The sequence below is a fragment of the Ostrinia nubilalis genome, chromosome Z, assembly GCF_963855985.1.
Source record: "Ostrinia nubilalis chromosome Z, ilOstNubi1.1, whole genome shotgun sequence".
Classification (NCBI taxonomy): Eukaryota; Metazoa; Arthropoda; class Insecta; order Lepidoptera; family Crambidae; genus Ostrinia; species Ostrinia nubilalis.
This window is the reverse complement of record NC_087119.1, coordinates 15,830,138-15,851,125: the sequence shown is the minus strand read 5'-3', so window position 1 is coordinate 15,851,125 and position 20,988 is coordinate 15,830,138. Positions and strand designations below refer to the sequence as shown.

Sequence of the window (20,988 nt, the reverse complement as noted above, 5' to 3'; positions counted from 1 at the left end):
TCGAAGTAATGAGCAATCGCTATAGGGTTTTTCGCTACAGGATTTTTCGCACAAACGTTACATCGGACCAATAAAGCATCGATGGAATAAAATATCGCACAACTGAATTACCGACACAACGTGTTCGATATAATAAAAATCGAACCATCAACTTTCGAAAACAAGTAGGGAACCCCCATGAAGTCACCGATCAAATGGCGCGAAATATTTGTTATGCGCAACTTTGGGACCATGTAACTTCTTTATTTGTAGAGATATATTCATGATAATGATGATATGATTCTTTCGCAATTACCTAATTATTGGTTTTACTTATATTTTCAAGTTTTATTAACAGAAAACACTGAGTATTCTGACGTATTCCACTTTGAGGACCCGGCCAAATAGCACCTGGCCTATTAGACTTAGAGCACCTATCAATATTTTGGGCAAGTGCTATAAGTGGAATACATCGTAAAAATAAATTTAATTCCACTTAGAGCACCTGCTCAAAATATCGATAGGTGCTCTAAGTGGAATAGGCCAGGTGCTGTTCGTGCAGGTACTATTTGAACGGGTGCTCAAAGTGGAATAGGTACGAAGATAACTTATTGCAGTCCTGTCTTTTTAATATTTTTTTTGTTATTAGTCTAAGTATGTACGAGTAGATGCATCTGGGTCCTGGAAAATGTGAGAGGAATTGCTAACGAATCGCGACACAAGTCTAACCCCAAAGTTGGCGGAGGACGCTCAAATTGAGTTGTGCAGTGTGCATTTCAAGTCACGTCATACAATGTTTAATCATTCACATGCGCGTCGAGATCTGGATAGGGTTTCTAATGCTAAATTAAGTCTATGCCATTACACTAACAAATTCCTAAATCACTTATTAACAAACGGTATCCCTGAATGTGAAATTAAGAACCGCAAATAGGAAATGCGAACTACCTATGTCTACCAATTAATTTTATATCCAATCCTAAAAAAATTGTCCCTTGATAGTCATCAGCATTTGAACTTGAGTCTTCAGCTAAGCGTGTAGAGTTAGCGAACTTTTTAAATTTTGCTCAGTCTGTGACCTCGATTCTTATCTAAGAGATTAATAGAAGATAATTAAGTTTTATTACATTCGTTATATTATACTCCACACATGAACATTTCAACGAAGTACGAGTAGCTACCCGAACTAACACGTGCGACCAGCTCTCTCCTCTAATTCACCTTCCCCATAGTCTATCTGAGCTACGTACTGTGGGCGTCAGAAAGTATTGATTATTTAGGGTGCCTTATTATTTCTATAATTATTATAAGCCGATATTAGCGAGTGTTATGCCCGTTTTCACCATCAATCCCTAATTATTAAGTGACCCCTATGGTAACACATAACAGGCATTTTGTTTTCATAAGGGTCATTTAAAAATTCGGGATTGATGGTAAAAACGGGCATCAGGCCTATAATTATGGAATTACCCTTAAACCTCTACTCTATGTCAACTGTCAAGGCATATGGCACATTGGGATGTGTAAATAAAACTTGATTTTAGAAAATACAACTTGTGGTTTTAATGGCTTCCGAAATGCGATACAGGCATAGACAATACAATCATAGACAATGACAGTTCAGAAATGCAAATAGTGATGTCTTTACTTTACATCTCCCTTTCTTTGTAAATAAACAGAAAACATCATGTTGTACCTACTTTACTTACTGCTTACATGTTGACTATGACTCAAGATTAGGCACAATTTAATACAGCACAACATATTTATGATTATACTAAGATCTAGTTAGTTATTTAAAGATTATTAAATGCCTAGTACATGTATACACATAATACAGGTAATCACTGTAATACTTATGAACATAATATCATAGCAAGATTGTATTCAATGCTTGACATGTTAACAAAATCCAACTACAGTATCAAGTACTTAAAATAGGCTCTAATTTATCATAAAGACAATAGTATTAATTTAGTATCTTAGGATTAGCTGAACAAGTTATTTTACAGTTAAGAGTTAAGGTAACTATGTCATGAATGGTAGGTAAGTATAACATAATTTGAAATACATTATAGCAAACTATTACACATATTAAGTATTATTCAAAATCAGGTCTTTTGACTGGTTTAATTACTCTACCAAATCTTGAAACGCGGGGTGCCGGTGCTGGTGGTGGAGGAGTCAGGTTTGACTTCTGCACACAATTGGAAGTACTTGGTGTTGAGTGTGTTGATGCTGGGAGTGACTCAGGAACTGCAGGTGGCTGATTTTGTACTGGAACCTGTCGTGCTGCTGGTTCATCTGGGTAGGATATAGTTTCAGGTACTACCACTCTCTTGCTGGTTATGTCTGCTTGAGTCTTATGCAGGTGGCTGAAGTTTCTTCGAAAGATCTGTCCCTGATCTGTTTGAATGATTACTGACCTTGGTAAATCATGAGGTTTTTCTATCACTTTTGCTCCTTCCCAATGTCGATGAGCAACTCTGTGTCTGACTTTATCGTTGACTTCCAATTTTTCTGGTGTTTTAGTATGTTTGTTACTGTAGTTACTTTGTTTCTCTCTCAATCTTTGTAGTTCAGCTGTGACTCCTTGTATTAATTTGGGCTTTAAGTTTTTGTCAATAGTAGGTATTGGAGATCTGGTGATTCTACTGAAAATGCGTTGGTTGGGTGAACCTAATGTCTCATTTCTTGGGGTATTTCTCCAGTTCAGTAGAGCCAGTTGTATATCTGAACTGTCAATACTGCATTTTCTCAGAATATTCTTTGCTGTTTGAACTGCTTTTTCTGCAAGTCCGTTGCCTTGATGGTGATGTGGACTAGACGTGACATGGTTGAATCGCCACTGTTTTTGGAATGTTCTGAATTCAGTGGACATGTATTGAGTTCCATTATCAGTTTGTAGCTCTTCTGGTACACCATGGACGGCAAACCATTTTTTAAGTTGTTCAATTACTTCATATGATGACTGACTTTTCAGGTGTTGAAAATCTAGAAACCCAGAGTAGCTGTCACATATTACTAGGTAGGTTTTACCTTTAAATTCGAATAGATCTGATGCAACAATTTGCCAAGGAAGTGTAGGAATCTTTTTCACTAGCACTATATCTTTAACATTATCTCTTTGTGTTTGTTCACATACAGAGCAACCTTTTACCAGTTTTACAATGTCTGCATATTGTCCTTTCCAGTATAGAAATTGTCGGGCTCTTCTTAAGCAGCTTTGTATTCCTAGATGTCCTTGATGAATACTCTTTAACATTTTAGGTATTTGTGATTTTGGTACTACAATTTTATCACCTTTGAAGATTATCCCTTTGTAATAACTTAGTTCTTCTTTAAAATTAAAATAATGTTGTAATTCTGTTGGAAGGTTGTTGACATTTTCTGGAAATCCTTGTATTATTGTCTTCAAAAGTAATTGTAGGTGTGTATCTTCTTTTGTTGCAACAATTAATTCTTCTTTGGCATCTAATGACATAGGTAGTATAACAGCAACTTTTAAGTCTTCTTCTTGTTCATATTTCAGGTTAGATGCGTCGCAATCTCGACTAAGAAAGTCAGCTAAGGGTATTTCTGTGCCCTTTTTGAATATGACTTTTGGTGAGTACGGTGTAAGATTAAACATTATGCGTTGCAATCTAGCTGGAGCTGATTGTATGTTTTTCTTGAAGATTGTTTCAAGTGGCTTGTGGTCTGATTCCACTGTCAGTTCTTTGCCATAAACATATTCATGAAACTTCTTACAACCAAAAAGTATAGCGAGTGCCTCTTTCTCAATTTGTGGGTAATTCTGCTCAGATTTAGTCAAAGCTCTTGCTCCATAGGCTATTGGTTGACCTTCTTGAAGTAGTGCAGCTCCAAGATTTTTGGAACTTGCATCCACAGTTAAAGTTACGGGTTTGTTTACATCATACAGTCTAAGTACTGGGGAACTCTGAAGTACTTTTTTAATTTTATTAAGTGCTTGTTCATGGTGAATGTCCCATGTGAAACTTGCATCTTTGTGTAACAGGTCTCGTAGTGGACTAGTAAGGTCTGACATGTTGGGAATAAATTTGTTTAGGTAAGTGATCATCCCCAATAATCTTTGTAATTCTGTTTTATTTTTGGGTGTTTTCATTGCTTGTATGGCCTCAACCTTTTCTGGATCAGCTTCAAGTCCATTGGCTGACACTATATGTCCCAAAAATTTTATTCTTTGTGCCTCCATAATGCACTTATTTTTGTTAAGTTTGAAACCTGATTTATTCAAAACATCGATGACTTCTCTGACAGTTTTGTGTAATTCATCCTTACTTTTGGCATAAATAAAGATATCGTCGATTGCTACTCTCACATTTTGAAACTTACAGAGCAAATTACTGAGTATTTCTTGGAAAATTTCAGGTGCTGATGAGACCCCGAAGGGAAGTCTTTTGAAAGAGTATCTTCCCCAAGGCGTAGCAAATGTAAGTATCTTTTGTGTCCTCTCTGTTAACCTAATCTGCCAGAACCCTTTGGTACAGTCAAGTAATGCAAAATACTTTGAGCCTTTTATGTCTGCTGATATTTCTTCTATCGTTGTGAGTGGGTAATGACGTCGGAGAATATTTTTATTCACATCAGAAGGGTCAATACATATTCTAATTTTGTCCTTCTGCCTTACCACTACCATTGGGCTCACTGCAGGAGTTGGCTCAGTCTCTGGTTTTATTACATCCATCTTTACCATTCTATCTAGTTCATGCTTGACTTCTTTTCTTATTGCATGTGGTATTCTTCTAGATGGTTTTATTTCAAACTTTGGATTTTCGATTAAGTCTATATCATATTCGTAGTTCTTATAGCATCCTAGGCCGTTAAATATGTCTTTGGTGCTCTCTTTCAGTGACTTTACTCGAGCAATGAGTCTTAATTTGTTGCAGGTTTCGAGTCCCAGAATCGGTGTAACCCTCTCCTCAACTACTTTGAATGTTATATTGGTTTCTTCATTTTTTATTTTGCATAGTAGCTCTGCTTCACCTAAAACAGCCATTTTGTCATTTGTATAGCTTATCAAATTTTTTGTCTTACTTGCTTTTAAACTTGCTTCAGTTTTTTCCATTAGGTGTTTCGGCAATACATTGCATTCTGCTCCGGTGTCTAATTTTACAGTGAATTTTACATTACCAACTTGTATAATTTCAGACCAGTCTTTTTTTTCTCCGCTACATAACACTGATATGAATACTTCGTCTTCTGAATTTGAGCTTTCTTCTGTTGCTGCTGTATTCACTCTGTTTTTATTCTTTTTATCATCATATTTCTTTTTTGATTTGCACATATTTGCGAAGTGACCATTTTTCTTGCATTTATTACATGGTTTGTTAAAAGCTGGACATTCTCTGCGTTTATGGTTTGTACCACATCTTTTACAGTCAAAATTCTTGTTTTGTTCTCTTTTGTAGTGTGTCGTATTTTTCACCACGGATACTTTATCTATTTTGTTTTTATTTTCGAACTCGTCCAATTGTTTTGAAGCTTGTTCACTGGTTTTGCAGATAGTTATCGCCTTTGTCAAGTCTAATTTGTCTTCTGTCAACAATTTCTCTCTTACTTGATTAGATCTGATTCCAAATACTATCTTGTCTTTCAGCATTTCGTCGAGCAAATTGTCGAATTCACATTTTCTTGCTTGGGTCTTTATTCTGGTCAAAAACTCATTGAAATGTTCATCTTCGTTTTGTTCGATCTTGAAAAATATGTATCTCTCGAAAGATATGTTGCTTTTTGGAGCAAAATACTCAACAAACTTATTTATGATGGTTTGCAGGTTATTTTTGTCTGCGTCGCTGAGATTGAAACTGTTGTAAATTTCGATCGCGTCTGGACCTATTACAGCCATAAATGTTGCAGCTTGGACCTTGGCTGGCTTTTTCTCCAATTGAATAGCTGTGGAATACCATTCAAATTGCTGTAACCAGTTTTTCCAACATGTTGGTTTGTCCGAGTCAATTTGCAGGTTAGGTGGTGGCTTTATTCCAGATACTGCGTCGTTCGTGGCCATTTTTCAACTTTATCACTTTTTGTTGTTTAACTTGAATACTTTAGTTTTACTTCTGACACCATGGCACATTGGGATGTGTAAATAAAACTTGATTTTAGAAAATACAACTTGTGGTTTTAATGGCTTCCGAAATGCGATACAGGCATAGACAATACAATCATAGACAATGACAGTTCAGAAATGCAAATAGTGATGTCTTTACTTTACAGCATAGCTATAGGAATCAGCCTAAATTGGTTGAATTTCAATAATTACCCTTTGAATCTGTTCTGACTTGAGTATTATTATAAGGAACGTAAAGGTTAAAATTAATTATATTATAATGAAAAATATACCACACTCATAAGTAGCTATTACGTTGATTGCTAGATTGTTTTAAGTTAGCTAATGGGCACAACTCCCTATACCTTTTGTTTCACGCGTAAGACGAAGTTTCGGGTACAGCTACTGTTCCTTTGTCGTCTGAACTTCAAATATTATGCCAAAATATATATATGTATATAAAACGATCGATCATTGACTTGTAACTTTACCAGCTTTGTAGTGTTATTTGAAGTATTGATCAAAATCGTATTTTAACATTGATGTTTTACTTGCAGTGTACGACCAACACCGTCTGGTTGGCGAATCGTGCTACCGTTTGATGACCAAGAACGGCCAGTTCATATACATGAAGACCAGGGGCCGTCTGGAAGTAGACCCCGCACATTCGAGGGCCGTCACTAGCTTTGTGTGCACCAACACAGTCGTCGACGAACATGAGGGAAAACATTTGATCAAAATGATGAAGAAGAAGTTTATGCTGATGGTCAATAACAACGAGGAGCCGCCGGCGGAGGAGGAAACTAAGGATGTAAGTATAAAACTTGTTAAGACAGCATTTATCTCGTATTATGTAAATTTGTTATATCGCATAAGTACCTACTATATTTTTCGGTCGGTTCCGGTGGAACATACATTATATTCAATAGCATATCAGACTTCAGATTTTTGTGACAAAATAACACCAATTACAACTAAATTACAAAATACCCTAATGTTTAGGCGCTTGTTGCCTGTTCCAAACCATCAAATCTAGATCATTAGAGAACATTTGAATTAGAATATGCAAGTTTCAAGGCGTCATAGCGCAACGGCGCATCGATGTCGGACTACCGAATCAAAAACCGAGGAACACCGGTTCGATCCCCGCTGGATTTTTGTGGTGAACCTACTTCTAACACAAAATATTTAATTTAGTAGGAGGGGAACGGATTTTAGTAAAATAAAAACAATGAAAAACAAAATTTCAATTTATTATGACAACATGAACAATTTTTTTTATTTCACTGTAGTCCAGTCAATAAAGCATTATAGATGGAAAACTGTAGAACACAATTTCTGACTTCAGGACTTTATTTAGACTAGTTAGGAGGTGAACATAGCAAAAGTCCCCGCCCTTAGCCCTTGAGCCGGCGGGGAGAGGGGGGTTTAAAGATGCCACTTTTCAGTTTTTCGCTTAATCCTCGGAAACTATGCGTCCTAGTGACATGACTACTTTGAACCAAAAAAAGCATATTCAATTTGCTATAGGTGAGATAGACAAGTTTTTCTATAAATTGTATAGTTTTCGCGGCATCTGCTCTAGAAGGTCTGTAATATTGGAAATTTTATTTTTGTCTTACATGTTTCCATCAGGAGAAAATCGACTAAATCAACATTAAGCAATCATTCTAGACATGCGGGAGCATGTTAAGCCTAGTTCCAGGGAGGGGACTGCACCGTGCGTATATTTAGACGAACCACTTTGAGCCACTTTTGACTCCTCGTCACTCAAAAACTACTGTGCATTAACACTTCAAATTTGGTTCATGTGTTGAGACTTGCAAGATATACATCAGTTTCAAATTTTATAAATATGCCTCAAACGGTTCTTTAGATATTGACGTCCAAAAATCTACATGTCTGACCTATAGACCAAATTCTAACCACTTCCAGATGACCTCGAAGGCTCAAATTTGGCATCCAGAAAGGTAGTTATGTAAATACATTGGAACAAATAAAAAACCAGTAAATTTTAACATTTCACATGTGATAGATAGATTTTAGTGCTCTAAATATCGATTTTTGAACGTCAATACCTAAATAACCGTTTGAGGTATATTTATGAAATTTGAAGCTGATGTATATCTTGCAAGTCTCAATACATGAGCCAAATTTGAAGTGTTAATGCACAGCAGATTTTGAATGATGAGGAGTCAAAAGTGGCTCTAATTGGTTCGTCTAAATATACGTACGGTGCAGTCCCCTCCCTGGAACTAGGCTTAACATGCTCCCGCATGTCTATAGTGTTTGCTCAATGTTGATTTAGTCGATTTTCTCCTGAAAGGAACATGTAAGACAACAATAAAATTTCCAATTTTACAGACCTTCGAGAGCAGATGCCGCAAAAACTATACAAGATATATAAAAACTTGACGGTCTCACCTGTAGCAAATTGAATAAGCTTTTTTTGGTTCATAGTAGTCATGTCACTAGGACGCATAGTTTCCGAGGATTAAGCGAAAAACCGAAAAGTGGTACCTTTAAACCCCCCTCTCCCCGCCGGCTCAAGGGCTAAGGGCGGGGACTTTTGCTATGTTCACCACCTAACTAGGCTAAATAAAGTCCCGAGGTCAGAAATTGTGTTCCACGGATTTCTCTCTACACCGTCGTTAAGGCATTCATTGACTGGACTACTGGTAGCTATTCAACTTTTTTGTTGCATTTTTATATAATAATAACAAATTATAATACTTATTAATGAGCATTTATAAACATTAACATAACAAGTTTCATTAGAAAATTGAAAAGCCTGATTCTGAAGAAAATCTAAAGGAAATCTTAAAAAGTTTTACGACGTCTGGACAAGTGGACAGTTTAGTCGCGTTTTTCACCCATTATACAAACATTGGGGGTTTCAAAACTTAATCGAATCCTGACATAGTCTGATACCTCCAAATTAAGTAGGTACTTTAAATCCTATAAATTCACAATCCGTCACAGAACAACTGTTCTGATTCAAATTAACTGTTTCTTTTGATACTTAGGTAGGAACTGTGTAGCTTTCTATTACCTACTACGTGCTTCGACTTTATACGTATACTTCTATAGTAAGTGCTGTATCCCTAGAGGTGGACTGTAGGTCATTTTCCTTTGCTACATACATACAAGTAAGTATGTAGTATATAGGCGCGCGAAAACTGTCTGGTGTCTCGAAATGCCATCTATCCATGAGTCGGATCAACGTTACGTTATGTTAACACGTTTGGAACCGGGTTCCATCGAAGTGCGGGGGCTATCAAACAGAGGTCGCTGATTTTCAAGGCTTTGGCACTCCATAAATACACCTGAGAGCAAATGACAGAGACCTCTGTTAGATTCGCATCACACAGCAATTAAGTGCGTGTTGCACCAACATGCAGTATGCATTGAATTACGACTGGCATAGATGGGCTTATTTTGTTTTCCCCCTTTCAAGTTTCAATATTGATTTCGTCCCGACACACCCGTGTCCAGCCAGACAGGTATCGGTGGGAGCTAGATTTTCTGTTAAATAGTATCTGAAAGTTTGAGTGTTAGTGCAAAATTGCTGCAGACGTCGGCGAGATTTGTGATTTGTTTTGTGAGTATCAATCTGTCCTGTCGTTCGGCCATGTATCAATATTTTCGGCGTGATGTCCTTTAGCGACATTTTGAATTTTCATCCTTTGTGATTCGGTGCGCGCTATAAAATTTTCCGGTGAGTGAGGCGGTTGCTTTTGTTTTTACAGAGCCGGTGTTTGAGTATAGATAAAATATAAAATTATTTATTATTATATTGATAGAGTTAAATATACTTTTTGTGATTAATCTAAAATTATTAATTTAATTATTTTTAGCTAAGTGAAGGCGAAACACGATAATATAGTCAGTCAGTCACGATAAAATAATAATTCTTTATAGTGGAAAAATCCCTTGAAATTTCATGCCGCCCTAAGAAAATTTTCCGCCCTAAAGTGTATTGATCGCTTATGAAAATATCTCGGAAAAAAGGCTATGAGAATCGAGAGACTTATTTAATATTGTTCCTAGTAAATAATTGATTTCGAAGTTTTAAAAGAGTCGCTAACTTGCCATTGCTCCAATGTTAGCTGCTTTCTTTGAGTTTAAATAAGGATGAAAAAGTAGGGATCGTATTGTGATAAAAATGTATTGTTATTTTTTTAATTTGCTATATAGAGATGGACGTATTTCTTCATTATATTTTTAGTAAAAAAATGTTTTTTGTTGAATAGCATCATGAGCGACATTTTATGATCATGCGTACAAGACGCGCTGCAAAATTTTGCGTGTCCTTTGTGAAAACGAGTTCATATTTTCTGATATCAAGTTATTCCTCCATTTAAGTGTGATGTCTTTTTCCATTGGTACATCATTTGTTTCATCACTTTTCAGGGCAGTGACCAAAGTCTGTCAGTAGAAGATCCACGACAACTGGAAAAGGTGATTTTGCACTTGGTGACCAACTTGCCGTCACCTCAATCGGAGGAAGACCTCCGCGGTGAGTCGCCCGACCGCTCCGTGCCCGCTTCAGCTCGTCTCGCCATCATCCCGCCAAAGAAGGAGAGGATCGTCAGTGCCATAGAAAAGATTTACAGTGTCATCAAGACCTTCCCTAGCGAGAGCAACTCTCTGAAGCTCAAAGAACTGGACAGCGGCGACTCGGCGTCCGCGTCTAATCAAGTCATGACTTACCGCAACCCATCAGCGTCCCACACGCCACAAATGAACCCCGAACCGGCACCGCAAGTGGTTTTTACTCCTCCGAAAGAGCCTAAATTGCCGAATTTCAACGACGTTTACACGCGCCGTCACTCGGAGTCCACCGTGACGATGCACGATTTGAATAAACTCCTGCCGCTCTCCGCTCTGCACAACAACGCGATGTCATTGGCGGATATGAGGGCTCACAACTTCACGTCGACGGCTACTTTGTCGGTGCAGACTGCCACCAACGAGCCGGGAGGGCATACGTTCAAGTATCGGCTCTTTGTGCGTCCTAACAACCCCGCCTTCCAGACGTCGGTGATCGATCGCTGCGTGCTCCTGCAGGGGCCGGCGCCCCTCGTCGCCGGGAACAAGCGCCCGAGGGAGTACACAGATCTGGATGCTCCCTACGCTCACACACAGCCAAAGAGGAGGTACATTGAGGTGCAGAAAGATGAGGACGCTCCCGTTGATGCTCCGTTGTTGGACTCGTTGCTCGATGAAGCTCGTAAGTATACTTTGAAGTAATGCTATTGTAATGGTATTGTTATGTCAGTGCTGTGGTTGTTAACATTTTCTTTTATTTCCAGTGATTGCGTATCCTCAAATCGAGACGGTGATTAATTCGTTGGAGCAGAACATTGATCCAACATTTCCTGATTTACTGGTAAGAATTCTAGTCCTATTTACTTACTACTCATTATTTAATCATTATAATATTGTTTTAATTAAGTACTTTTGCGCTGAAGCGAATAATAATGCAGTGTTTGACTTGCACAGCGAATTGCAAAGCTATTGCAATTACATTTCTCTTTTTTGTGGAGGTTAAAAGTAACGTGAAGCAATTCATCCCGTTTTTAGTTCGTAGCGCGAGTTAAGAGTTACTTGTTTACAGGTTTCTCAAGAAGTAGAAGAGATTCTTCACGAAATCGAAGAAGGCTCTGGCAACGACAAGACGGACACTTAAATCATTTTAGAAATATACGAGTATAAAACGGTTCGAATTTTATTGGCACGTTTAATCGTATAATCTCTTTAGATACGTCGTGTCATTTTTCAATGGATCTCTTTAAAATGTTAAATGTAATCTTTCGGTACAGAACCAGTTTTACTTATTAATACTTATCCATGTTTAGTGTAGACCGAACAATGTAACTTGTTTTATTGGGTTTCAGTAGTGGAACTGTATAAATGTTAGAATTGTAAGTAGGTAGGTACTATCATGATATTGGCATTTTAGTACAACTTTTTGTTGTTGCTGATTTTGTATGATTGATCGGCGTTGGCTGAACTAGATGTCAATTTTAAAGCTCTATAACTAACTTCACTTATTTTAACAGTGTTTGAATAACACCTCAGCAAACAACATTAGTACCTAATCTAGCTCAGCATGCGAGAGTTTGTATGCCATGTATGTTTCTTAATGTTTTTGATGTGTTAAGTTTTAATTTTGAACCCTTTCTTTAACTAATATCTACACATTTTAACCATAATGTCGCGACAAATAAACTTGTCACAATCGGAGAGTGGGTTGACTAAGTTATCAAACGAAAACCTGTTGATGTTAATTATTAATTAGTTGATGTTTTCTATGTGTATAATTATTTTTACTTTTCACTGTACATACTACCAAGGAAGAGCATCTTACATTTTACGTTCGAGACATACAGAATCTTAAATATAAGTTTTTACATAACGATGTATGTTAATCAACTTAGTAATTTAAGGTGACAATGATAAATGTATCAATATCAATTGTTATTTAATTAGGGACAACTTCTTAGTAGAGTTGATATGTGTCCAGTATATTAAATGTATACCTAACTTAAGCTAACAAATTATTGACGTAACTTTTTATGCCAAAGAAATCATCTATCTACTATGTACCATTAACACCTACTTTGTTGGTGAATTCATTTCAGTACAAAAAAGTCACAGTACAAACTCTCTTTGACACAAAATTGTAACATCTTTAGTAGATCTGGTCAGAGTAGAATCAAAATTCAACACTTATTTATGTAATTTATACATAAGTTATTCTCTATACAAGCATTGCAAGTAAATATTACTTGCAGTGGTTATCTATTCTGTATCTTTAGGTATATTATAGCGTATATTGGTGTATATTAAATAATTATGTATTTAAAGGATGGTCTGCAAAAGGGTAAGGTAATGTAGTTCTAAGTTCTCACATAGTCAAGGCATATTCATCAGCCTTAAAGATAGTGTAGCTCCATCAACGCATCACTATTGATTGATTAGATGCTTGAACCATTACCTTTGATTGATTTATGAATGTATTGAGAGCTGTTGGTTATATCTGAATAACATACATTTCTTTATATGTGTCAAGTTAGAATAGATTTTTGGACCCTTATACCTGTATCTTGATAATTTGAGTATTTCATAGTGCGAGAATCGAGCTCAAGGTTTTGAAGTTAATTTTTTTAGAATTTCTTTAATCGTGTATCTCGTAAGACTGAGTATTTTTAGCACTTGGGTTTTTATATGTTAAATATATTTTAAGTATTTTTACTTAGTTTTAAAATTCAGCATTTTGTATAATAACCTTGGCACTTTCAAAGATTTTTGAGCCAATAATCGTACTGTAGTTCTACTTATACATACTCCCTTCTCTCTAGAATACATTGTATTCATGATTACATCGATTCTGATGCCATTTTTAGTAACGATTTAGCTTTATTTGCCATTGATAGTTATTTAAGTTATCCACGGCCCGCTTGGTGGTTCGTGAACACCCGACACCAGTGGCGGGTTTGAATCCTGCTGGGGACAAATGTGTGATGACCACGAGTATTTGTACCCGGAGTTTGGTATTTATTTTCAGCTGTTTAAGTGTATGTATCCACTATCTAGTCACCATAGTACAAGCTCTGCTTAGCTAGGTGATTGGTGTGATGTTGGAACAATTGTTTAATTATTTTCGTAATCATTTCGTGTAAGTTAATCTTCAATTGAATACCGAAATTCCCTATAATTTGTTTATCAATAGGGTACATGTCACCACTAGTCCACTGACTTTATTTTAAGAGCGATCAAAACGGAGTATAGGGGAGAGTTCGGTATATTGTACCGCCGGGTAAATTGTACCACCCTCATATTTCGTAAAGTATTTATTGAATGTCTGTAACTGCAACACTGAGCGATACACAACTAAATTCATTGAATATCGGCCATATGGTTTTTGCCGTGACAATTATCACGTGTGTTTTATTTTGAAAAGATTTTTTTCATTGTTTTCAAGTAACTTTTGAGAATGCATGTTTAGTTTGTAATTTTGTTAAATTAAATCACACAGTGTTTCTAATTTATTAATTAGAAGCGTAAATTAGTGTGGATTACAATTATTTGAAACATTTTTCGGTATTTATAAGCTATATTTTTTACCGATTTTTTAAATGCACTATCACCTAGTCGGTTAAATTGTACCACATCAAGTTGTATGAAAATTTTACCAAAGGATTTTGAAAAATGTTTAGTGAATCATATTTTGAAGTTATAATATCATAGTTATGTTTGACTAACAATAAATTAAAGCAAAAGACTGGCAAAGTAGATTAGGTACAAGTGTGCGTTACGATAATTGGAATTACAAAACTTGTACTCAAAATTGTGATAACGTGTAAAACAATATCAATTGTCTATGTTATTAACTACTGTTCCTTTTCGTTACCTAATTTGTTAAGAATATATCGTATAATATTTTGCCATAGTTTTTTTATAGGCTTGAAATTTATTGAAATCCAATTTAGCAACCCCGTGGTACAAATTATCGAACCGGTTGGCTAAATTGGACCGATGCTCTGAACTCGCATTTTGTTGATTTGTGCTAAATATACAACAATCATGTTGATTAATACCTATGAAATAGTAAGTTGAATAATTTATCTTTTAGTATATACCATGGACATTAGCAAAAACAAAAGAAAACTATGCGTAAAATGGGATTGAAAAAAACTGGTCCAAATTACCGGACTCTCCCTTACTTAGTTATTTTTTGTTAGTAAGTACTTTTAAAATACGGCATTCTGGCAGTACAGTGATGTCATTTACCCTATTCCATGATTCAGCATAGGAGGAACTTTACTATGTAGAAAAATAACCTGATCTCGACCTATGTCCAGCATATATCATAAACATGCCTGCACAGTTATAGTTTGAATAATTATTATCTTACGTAATACGGGGTGGAGCAAGAGAAATTATCACTTTATTTCTTACGGTTTCTTTAAAATAAATGACTTTTCGAATGTAGAGTTGTATAGCCTGACCAGGAACATAAAAACCCTGGCATAGGGATGTTCCGATACCACCTAAGTATCGATACCTACTCATTTCGATAATACTCAAATCTTTTTTCGATACTACTTAAATAAGTACTCCTAAAGTATCGATAGTTACTGATATCGATACTTTTTGGAACTTTTATTTTGTTTTATTATTTTGAGGGTGCTATCAATGAACGTTGAAGGACAATAATTTAAACAAAATTGAGAAGAAAACAACTATTTATTTATTATAAATTACTTGTAAACAATCACTTAACACTTTCACAATGGCGGAATGGCGAGATGATTTGCGGGCGGGTGCGGGTGTCTCCTTCTCTCGCTTTCGGCTCGGGCTCGGCTGAAGTCGGACGAATTCGGCTGGCCCAGCGCGAGACAACGCGTCACTCACGCCGCCACGCGACGAATACCGGTAACTCGGTAACCGATTAAAGCTGATTAGCTAACTGTTTTTGCTCTCTCAGTTCTGTATAATGCATTCTCGGTTTTTTTTATTGTTTTCGGTTGTTTTGCTGATTCGATTCGATACCAAGTATTTTTGTTTCGATACCGATTATGCATCGCAAAATTGATTCGATACAATAAATACTTGGTATCGAATCAAAAGTATCGAGTACCTACTCGTATTTATTAGTATCGGAATATCCCTACCCTGGCATAGAGGCGCGTCAATTGCATTTGATAGTGCAACACTGAGTACAGTCGTACCTGTGTTAAATTAATAGGCTAACTTTATGTATCAGGATTCAGGATCACGGGCTAATTTGATATTTTCATAAATTAACGAAAAAATATTATTATAGGTAACCTGGTTTAAATAAATTAAATGAAACCATCAATCGAGCTAGTAGGATTTATTTTATTATTCATCAATAATCAAATTCAGAACTTGAATATTCAACTGCAATGTCTGCTCATGAACGCTTCAAACTCGGTACTTCTTTCCCAATTCCATAAAATTCAACACTTAGAAAGTGACAAAAAATTTTAAAATTGGTAGTTGAAACAAACCACAGCTAATTTTCATAGTGGACTGTACTATACGATAAACATGTCAGTCAATCTGACAACCTTTGTCGGAAACATTATTCAATGAAAATATTGTCCGAACCCTTAGTATTTCTCTTCGACAAATACTTTAACACATTGTGAACCACTTTTCTTTCACGACTATAAAAAGATTTTAGCAATTTAATTTACAAAATCAATTGCGCACATTTAAAATAAAGTTTGTTTACACTTTGACAGCAATAGACTGACATGCAAGGTGACATGCCAATGAAGTTTTCAGTTACTGTTGCCATTAAAAGAAATTAGTACCATTAGTTGTCCGCAACATGGCGAGGGTTTTTATGTTCCTGGTCAGGCTATACCACAGTATTTTATCTTCTGTGGTTGTAGGTACTTTGACGTTGGAATCTTAGAAAATATTAAAGGAACCGAAAGAAATTTACGTATTTTTTTTCTTACATCGGCCATTTCTGTATATTTCGTCCCTATTTTAAAGTTATTAGGTATTGTCAGAGTAGTATTGTTTCCGAGTCAAGTCATATCAGTACGCCATGTTGAGAGAGTATATTTTATGGTAAATTCATGCAAAAATAAACTTGAGTTTATTGTTACTTTTGTCTATGTCAGTTTAAAAACGGGATCAGATTTTTTGCTATTAGCTAATCAAAAATAGTTCTAACAAGTAGTATTAAAGAAAATTTTAAAGTTCAATTAAATTTTTTAATAATCTTTATGAATGTGATGGTTAAATAAAATTAATACAATAAATAACACGTACAATGACAAATATCCCGATCACTTCGTGAATTTAGATTTATATATGTTACTCAAAAACAAAATACTAATTAGTTTTATACCGTAGAGATTCTTTGTTTTACTTTGTTAATGATACAATTATGTCCATTGTTTTAGTTCATTCAGAAATAATTAATATTACTGCCATGTCTTGTCTAAATTCTTGATGAATTTTATCGTAAAATATCTTTTGTTATTTCTATAAGTGTGCACAGAGACAACGGGTTCTTGATGAGAATACCATTCATTATTGAGATCGGAGTAAATTTAAAAGAGTTAACGAAGAAAACAAAAAAAAACTACATTGGGTATTATAATCAGTTACTCACAATATGTTCATGAATAATTTAGCATGGAAGACAATGTCTAAACATTTGTATCAAAATTCTGAAATAAACCAAAAGCATTCATAATAAAAAAGTATGCATGACTGTAATCAATGATGTATCGAAACAATTTATGAATTTTTCAATTGTAAAACTTTAGTATCTACTCTACTATCTACTATCATATTTGTGAAATGGCAATATTTTTTGAAAACCTTTACTATTTCGAAACTATTCTCCGCCTTCTGATCTTCAAGATACCTGACGAAATTACTTTCATAAAACTCTAAGATTATGGGTTAACATTCGTAATATTATATTAGATAATAAAGCTATGATTGTGCAACAAAACAATGTTTTATTTGTGAATGTTTTCCTTATTTTCAGACTGCGTAGAAAAAAGGTTAATAATAAATAAGGTTTTAATAATGTTTCTTACTTGTATTGGTCACTAGCTTTTTGCCCGTGTCTTACTTGACACTTAGCGTTTTTGGTAAATTATTCAATTTAGTAATGTCATTGTTAATATAATGTACCGTTGAACAATAATACTATACAATTTCATCAAAATCCGTTCAGTAGTTTTTGCATGTAAAAGTTAACAAACATTAATTCATCCATCCAGACCTCACAAACTTTTACTTTTAGAATATTAGTAGAGAGTATAGAATTATCTTATGAGGAATAGAAATGGGTAGGAATAGGATATTAGGTATAATATTTTTAGAAAAAGTAACCAAATGTTTGGTCTCGAAAAAGTTTTTATATTTCTAAAAATAAGTCTCTTTCGTGCGTTCTTGTTTTCTAGGCTCTATATTATGACCATAGAGGAGCTCTATGAGACCATCGTCTTCGTCACTATAGCAGGTTTACCATGGCCATGGGGTTATACTTTTTAAGGAGTATAAGCAATGCTGTTTACGTGCTCGTCTCGTTTTATGAGCCAGATTTGCATGGTATTTGTCGAACATGCGATGTGATTAAAAAGACGTTTTGACGTTCCCATGTTCAAATCATTAACAGTACTCCACCCTAGGGTTATAGAGTCTTACTTTGTAACTCTGAGGGTTGCGGAGAGCATGCGATATGCGACCTTCAGTCGTTCCACTGTAAGAGGAAAAATGACGAGCCAAGCGAGCCCCAAATCTATCGTCCCCTCTGCTAAAGGTAGGTAAAGGTATTCTACGTAACCATAGGTGTGCATACGTACGATTACATGTTGAGTAGGTAGTATAAAATTATATTCATTGATAGAATCAACCAAATGAGCTCAAACTAGTATTTAGCAAATGAGGATTCATGATCGCAGTGAACCTTTGTGGGGGACTATACGGGACTAATCCCCGGTTCTCTTTTCCACCACCGCAACTCCTGTGTAGCAAGGATCTACGGCTGGTTTTAGTGTCACGCGGACTGTCAGAGCGTTTTAGAGTAATGCGGTCCGGAGGAACCGCTCGCTCCCTAGCAGTTCATACAAATCGGCTGTGCGGAGCGGGTCTGCACCGAAAGGTCCGCGTGACACTAAAACTAGCCTAAGTACAAGACTCAGCGTGTATCGTGTTGGACTGGTGCAAAACGTACGAATTTTGGCGACATCCCACTCGGGCGATAACGGAACGCCGCGGAGGTCTCAGTGGGTATGTACCCCTCTTTTTCAAGATAAAGTTTCAGTGGGTAAACTCCTCTTTCCCTCTTTTTTCAGGATAGAGCACGAGTTACCCTTTTTAGGGCGCCGAGAGTTCCACACACCACCCTGTCCCCCGGCAGTGGAGTCGGTGCGCAAAGCATTTCTTCCGCGTAAAAAAGAGCCAGTTATAATATGAGAAACGAAATTATTATTTCAATTAACTGAGAGATTATACAAAAAATATAACCCAAAGTTTTTTTCGCAGTTTGCTGAATTTAGGGGAAGAAAGTTCTGAGCTCAAAGGGCGTTTGATTGCAGTCTGCTAAATGATATTATTAGTGTTATTAGGTACTAGTATACCAAATCATAAAAGTGCCAAAGACATGAAAAATCCTAAGTTGTTTGAAACTATAAATAATTTCATGATTTTATTATTACTTGTGTATGTTTTTCCTACAGACAAAAAGACATTAATTCCTTAGAAATACCTTGGTACGATAATTATCATGTCTGCTACTAAATAAGGCATTAGGACATGTAGTTAGATAGGCAGCATCGGCAATAATTACCAATTTAGAAAATAGATAAATATTTCAAATACGTCTACTGTAAAAAACTAAAAGTCTTGTAGCTCTAGAAAAATGCGCATGTCCTCAGATAAAGATACCTTCGTGAATCTTCCATTTGTATGTAGGTGTAAATCAATACAAAAATCCTTGTAGCCACCTTTGCCTACCCACGCGCCTGGAACATTCTAGAACCAGGTACTGCGGCAAATCCAGGGTTCGACGGGAATCGATACAGCCCACTGCATTTCACGCACAAAGGTCATCGCGCATGATAAGTGCACAGATCGATAGCGAGGTCAACATTCGGGTGCAACTACACTGCACACGAAACAATCATGGGTTATCTTATCTAATATGCACCTATTACTAACACTTTACTTAGTTGGTTTATTCGGGACTCAATGACGTCTAACAAACAATGGTTTGAGGCAGGTCAGCATTCCACGACCTTAACCTACATTAACCGAGACGAAGGAGTTTGGAATTGGGGCAGACGGGACGTAATTCATTCATACGCTTCCTTTATGCTGAGTCAGTATCAAAATATAACGATTATTTACATTCATTCATCTAAATAACAACTGTCTACAGCATTTTTGCGCAGGGGTTATGCATAGCTTATTTTTATTGCTTTGTAACCTAGAAATAATAATAACAACAAAAAAATGTTCTGAATTTGCTTTTATGTGTAAAAAATAGAAAAATTCATATCAATGAATGTATGAAACATGAACATAGAGATGATTCAATTTGTTGCCAAATTTTTTTTTTTCTTTCTTTCTTTCATTCTTTCTATTTATTAAAACATACCAAACATCCATTTAAGATTCATTCTCACAAGAGAAAATTTAAAATAGAGTCCAAATATTTATTAAAAATGAAAAGTTCTAATTTTCTGTCATGTTCCATAGAAGATTTTTCTCATAAAAATCTAACCCTATCATGCTTTCAGTATACTGGCCTTGGTAACGTCGTTTCTCAAATCCCACTATATTTTGATGAACATGTGCCCCTTGTTCTTGCGAATAAGCCCCCATAATTATCTATAAATATATCCCAATGAGAATGGGACGTGCATCTTTAGAGACATTCTACTATGAAGATGGAAAATTCAAATCGTTATAACTTCTTAAAAAGCAAATATTTTCGATTTGTAATCGCAATTTTTTATATAAATTTGCTTATATAATCAGAATATAATAAGTAAAATCCATGCGCAAAAAAAAAAAATTTTTTTGTCGACCGGTGTTTTTTTTTTTTTTTTTTAAGTGATAGGAGGCAAACGATCAGACGGATCACCTGATGGTAAGTGATTACCGTCGCCCATAGACACCCGCAGACCCAGGGGCGTTACAGGTGCGTTGCCGGCCTTTAAGATAAAGATACGCTCTCCTCTTGAAAGCTTGCAGGTCGTATCCGTCCGGAAACACCGCAGTAATCTTTAAAAAAGTTTTCAAGGTCATACATACAAGAAAGTTGCAAATATAGAGTCGTTTTTGTCTTTTTATCAAATAATACAGGTTAAAATATGAAATTGCCGATTTTTCTTCAATATTAATTTGTTTAAAATTCCTTT

At 35.8% G+C, this 20,988-nt stretch overlaps 1 protein-coding gene across 2 annotated transcripts in view; it reads left to right on the top strand.

Moving 5' to 3' along the window:
• The window catches only part of LOC135086586 (circadian locomoter output cycles protein kaput-like), a 77,203-nt gene that overhangs the window by 50,890 nt on the left and 5,325 nt on the right, over positions 1-20,988 (top strand). Inside the window, exons 7-10 of one of the 2 annotated variants that reach the window (XM_063981338.1) lie at positions 6,610-6,863; positions 10,466-11,285; positions 11,368-11,444; positions 11,673-15,088. In XM_063981338.1, coding sequence (XP_063837408.1) covers positions 6,610-6,863; positions 10,466-11,285; positions 11,368-11,444; positions 11,673-11,744 — 1,223 coding nt within the window. In that variant the 3' untranslated portion in view covers positions 11,745-15,088. Of the gene's footprint in view, positions 1-6,609; positions 6,864-10,465; positions 11,286-11,367; positions 11,445-11,672; positions 15,089-20,988 lie in introns of those variants that run through there. The other variant, XM_063981339.1, reaches the window with a different exon arrangement.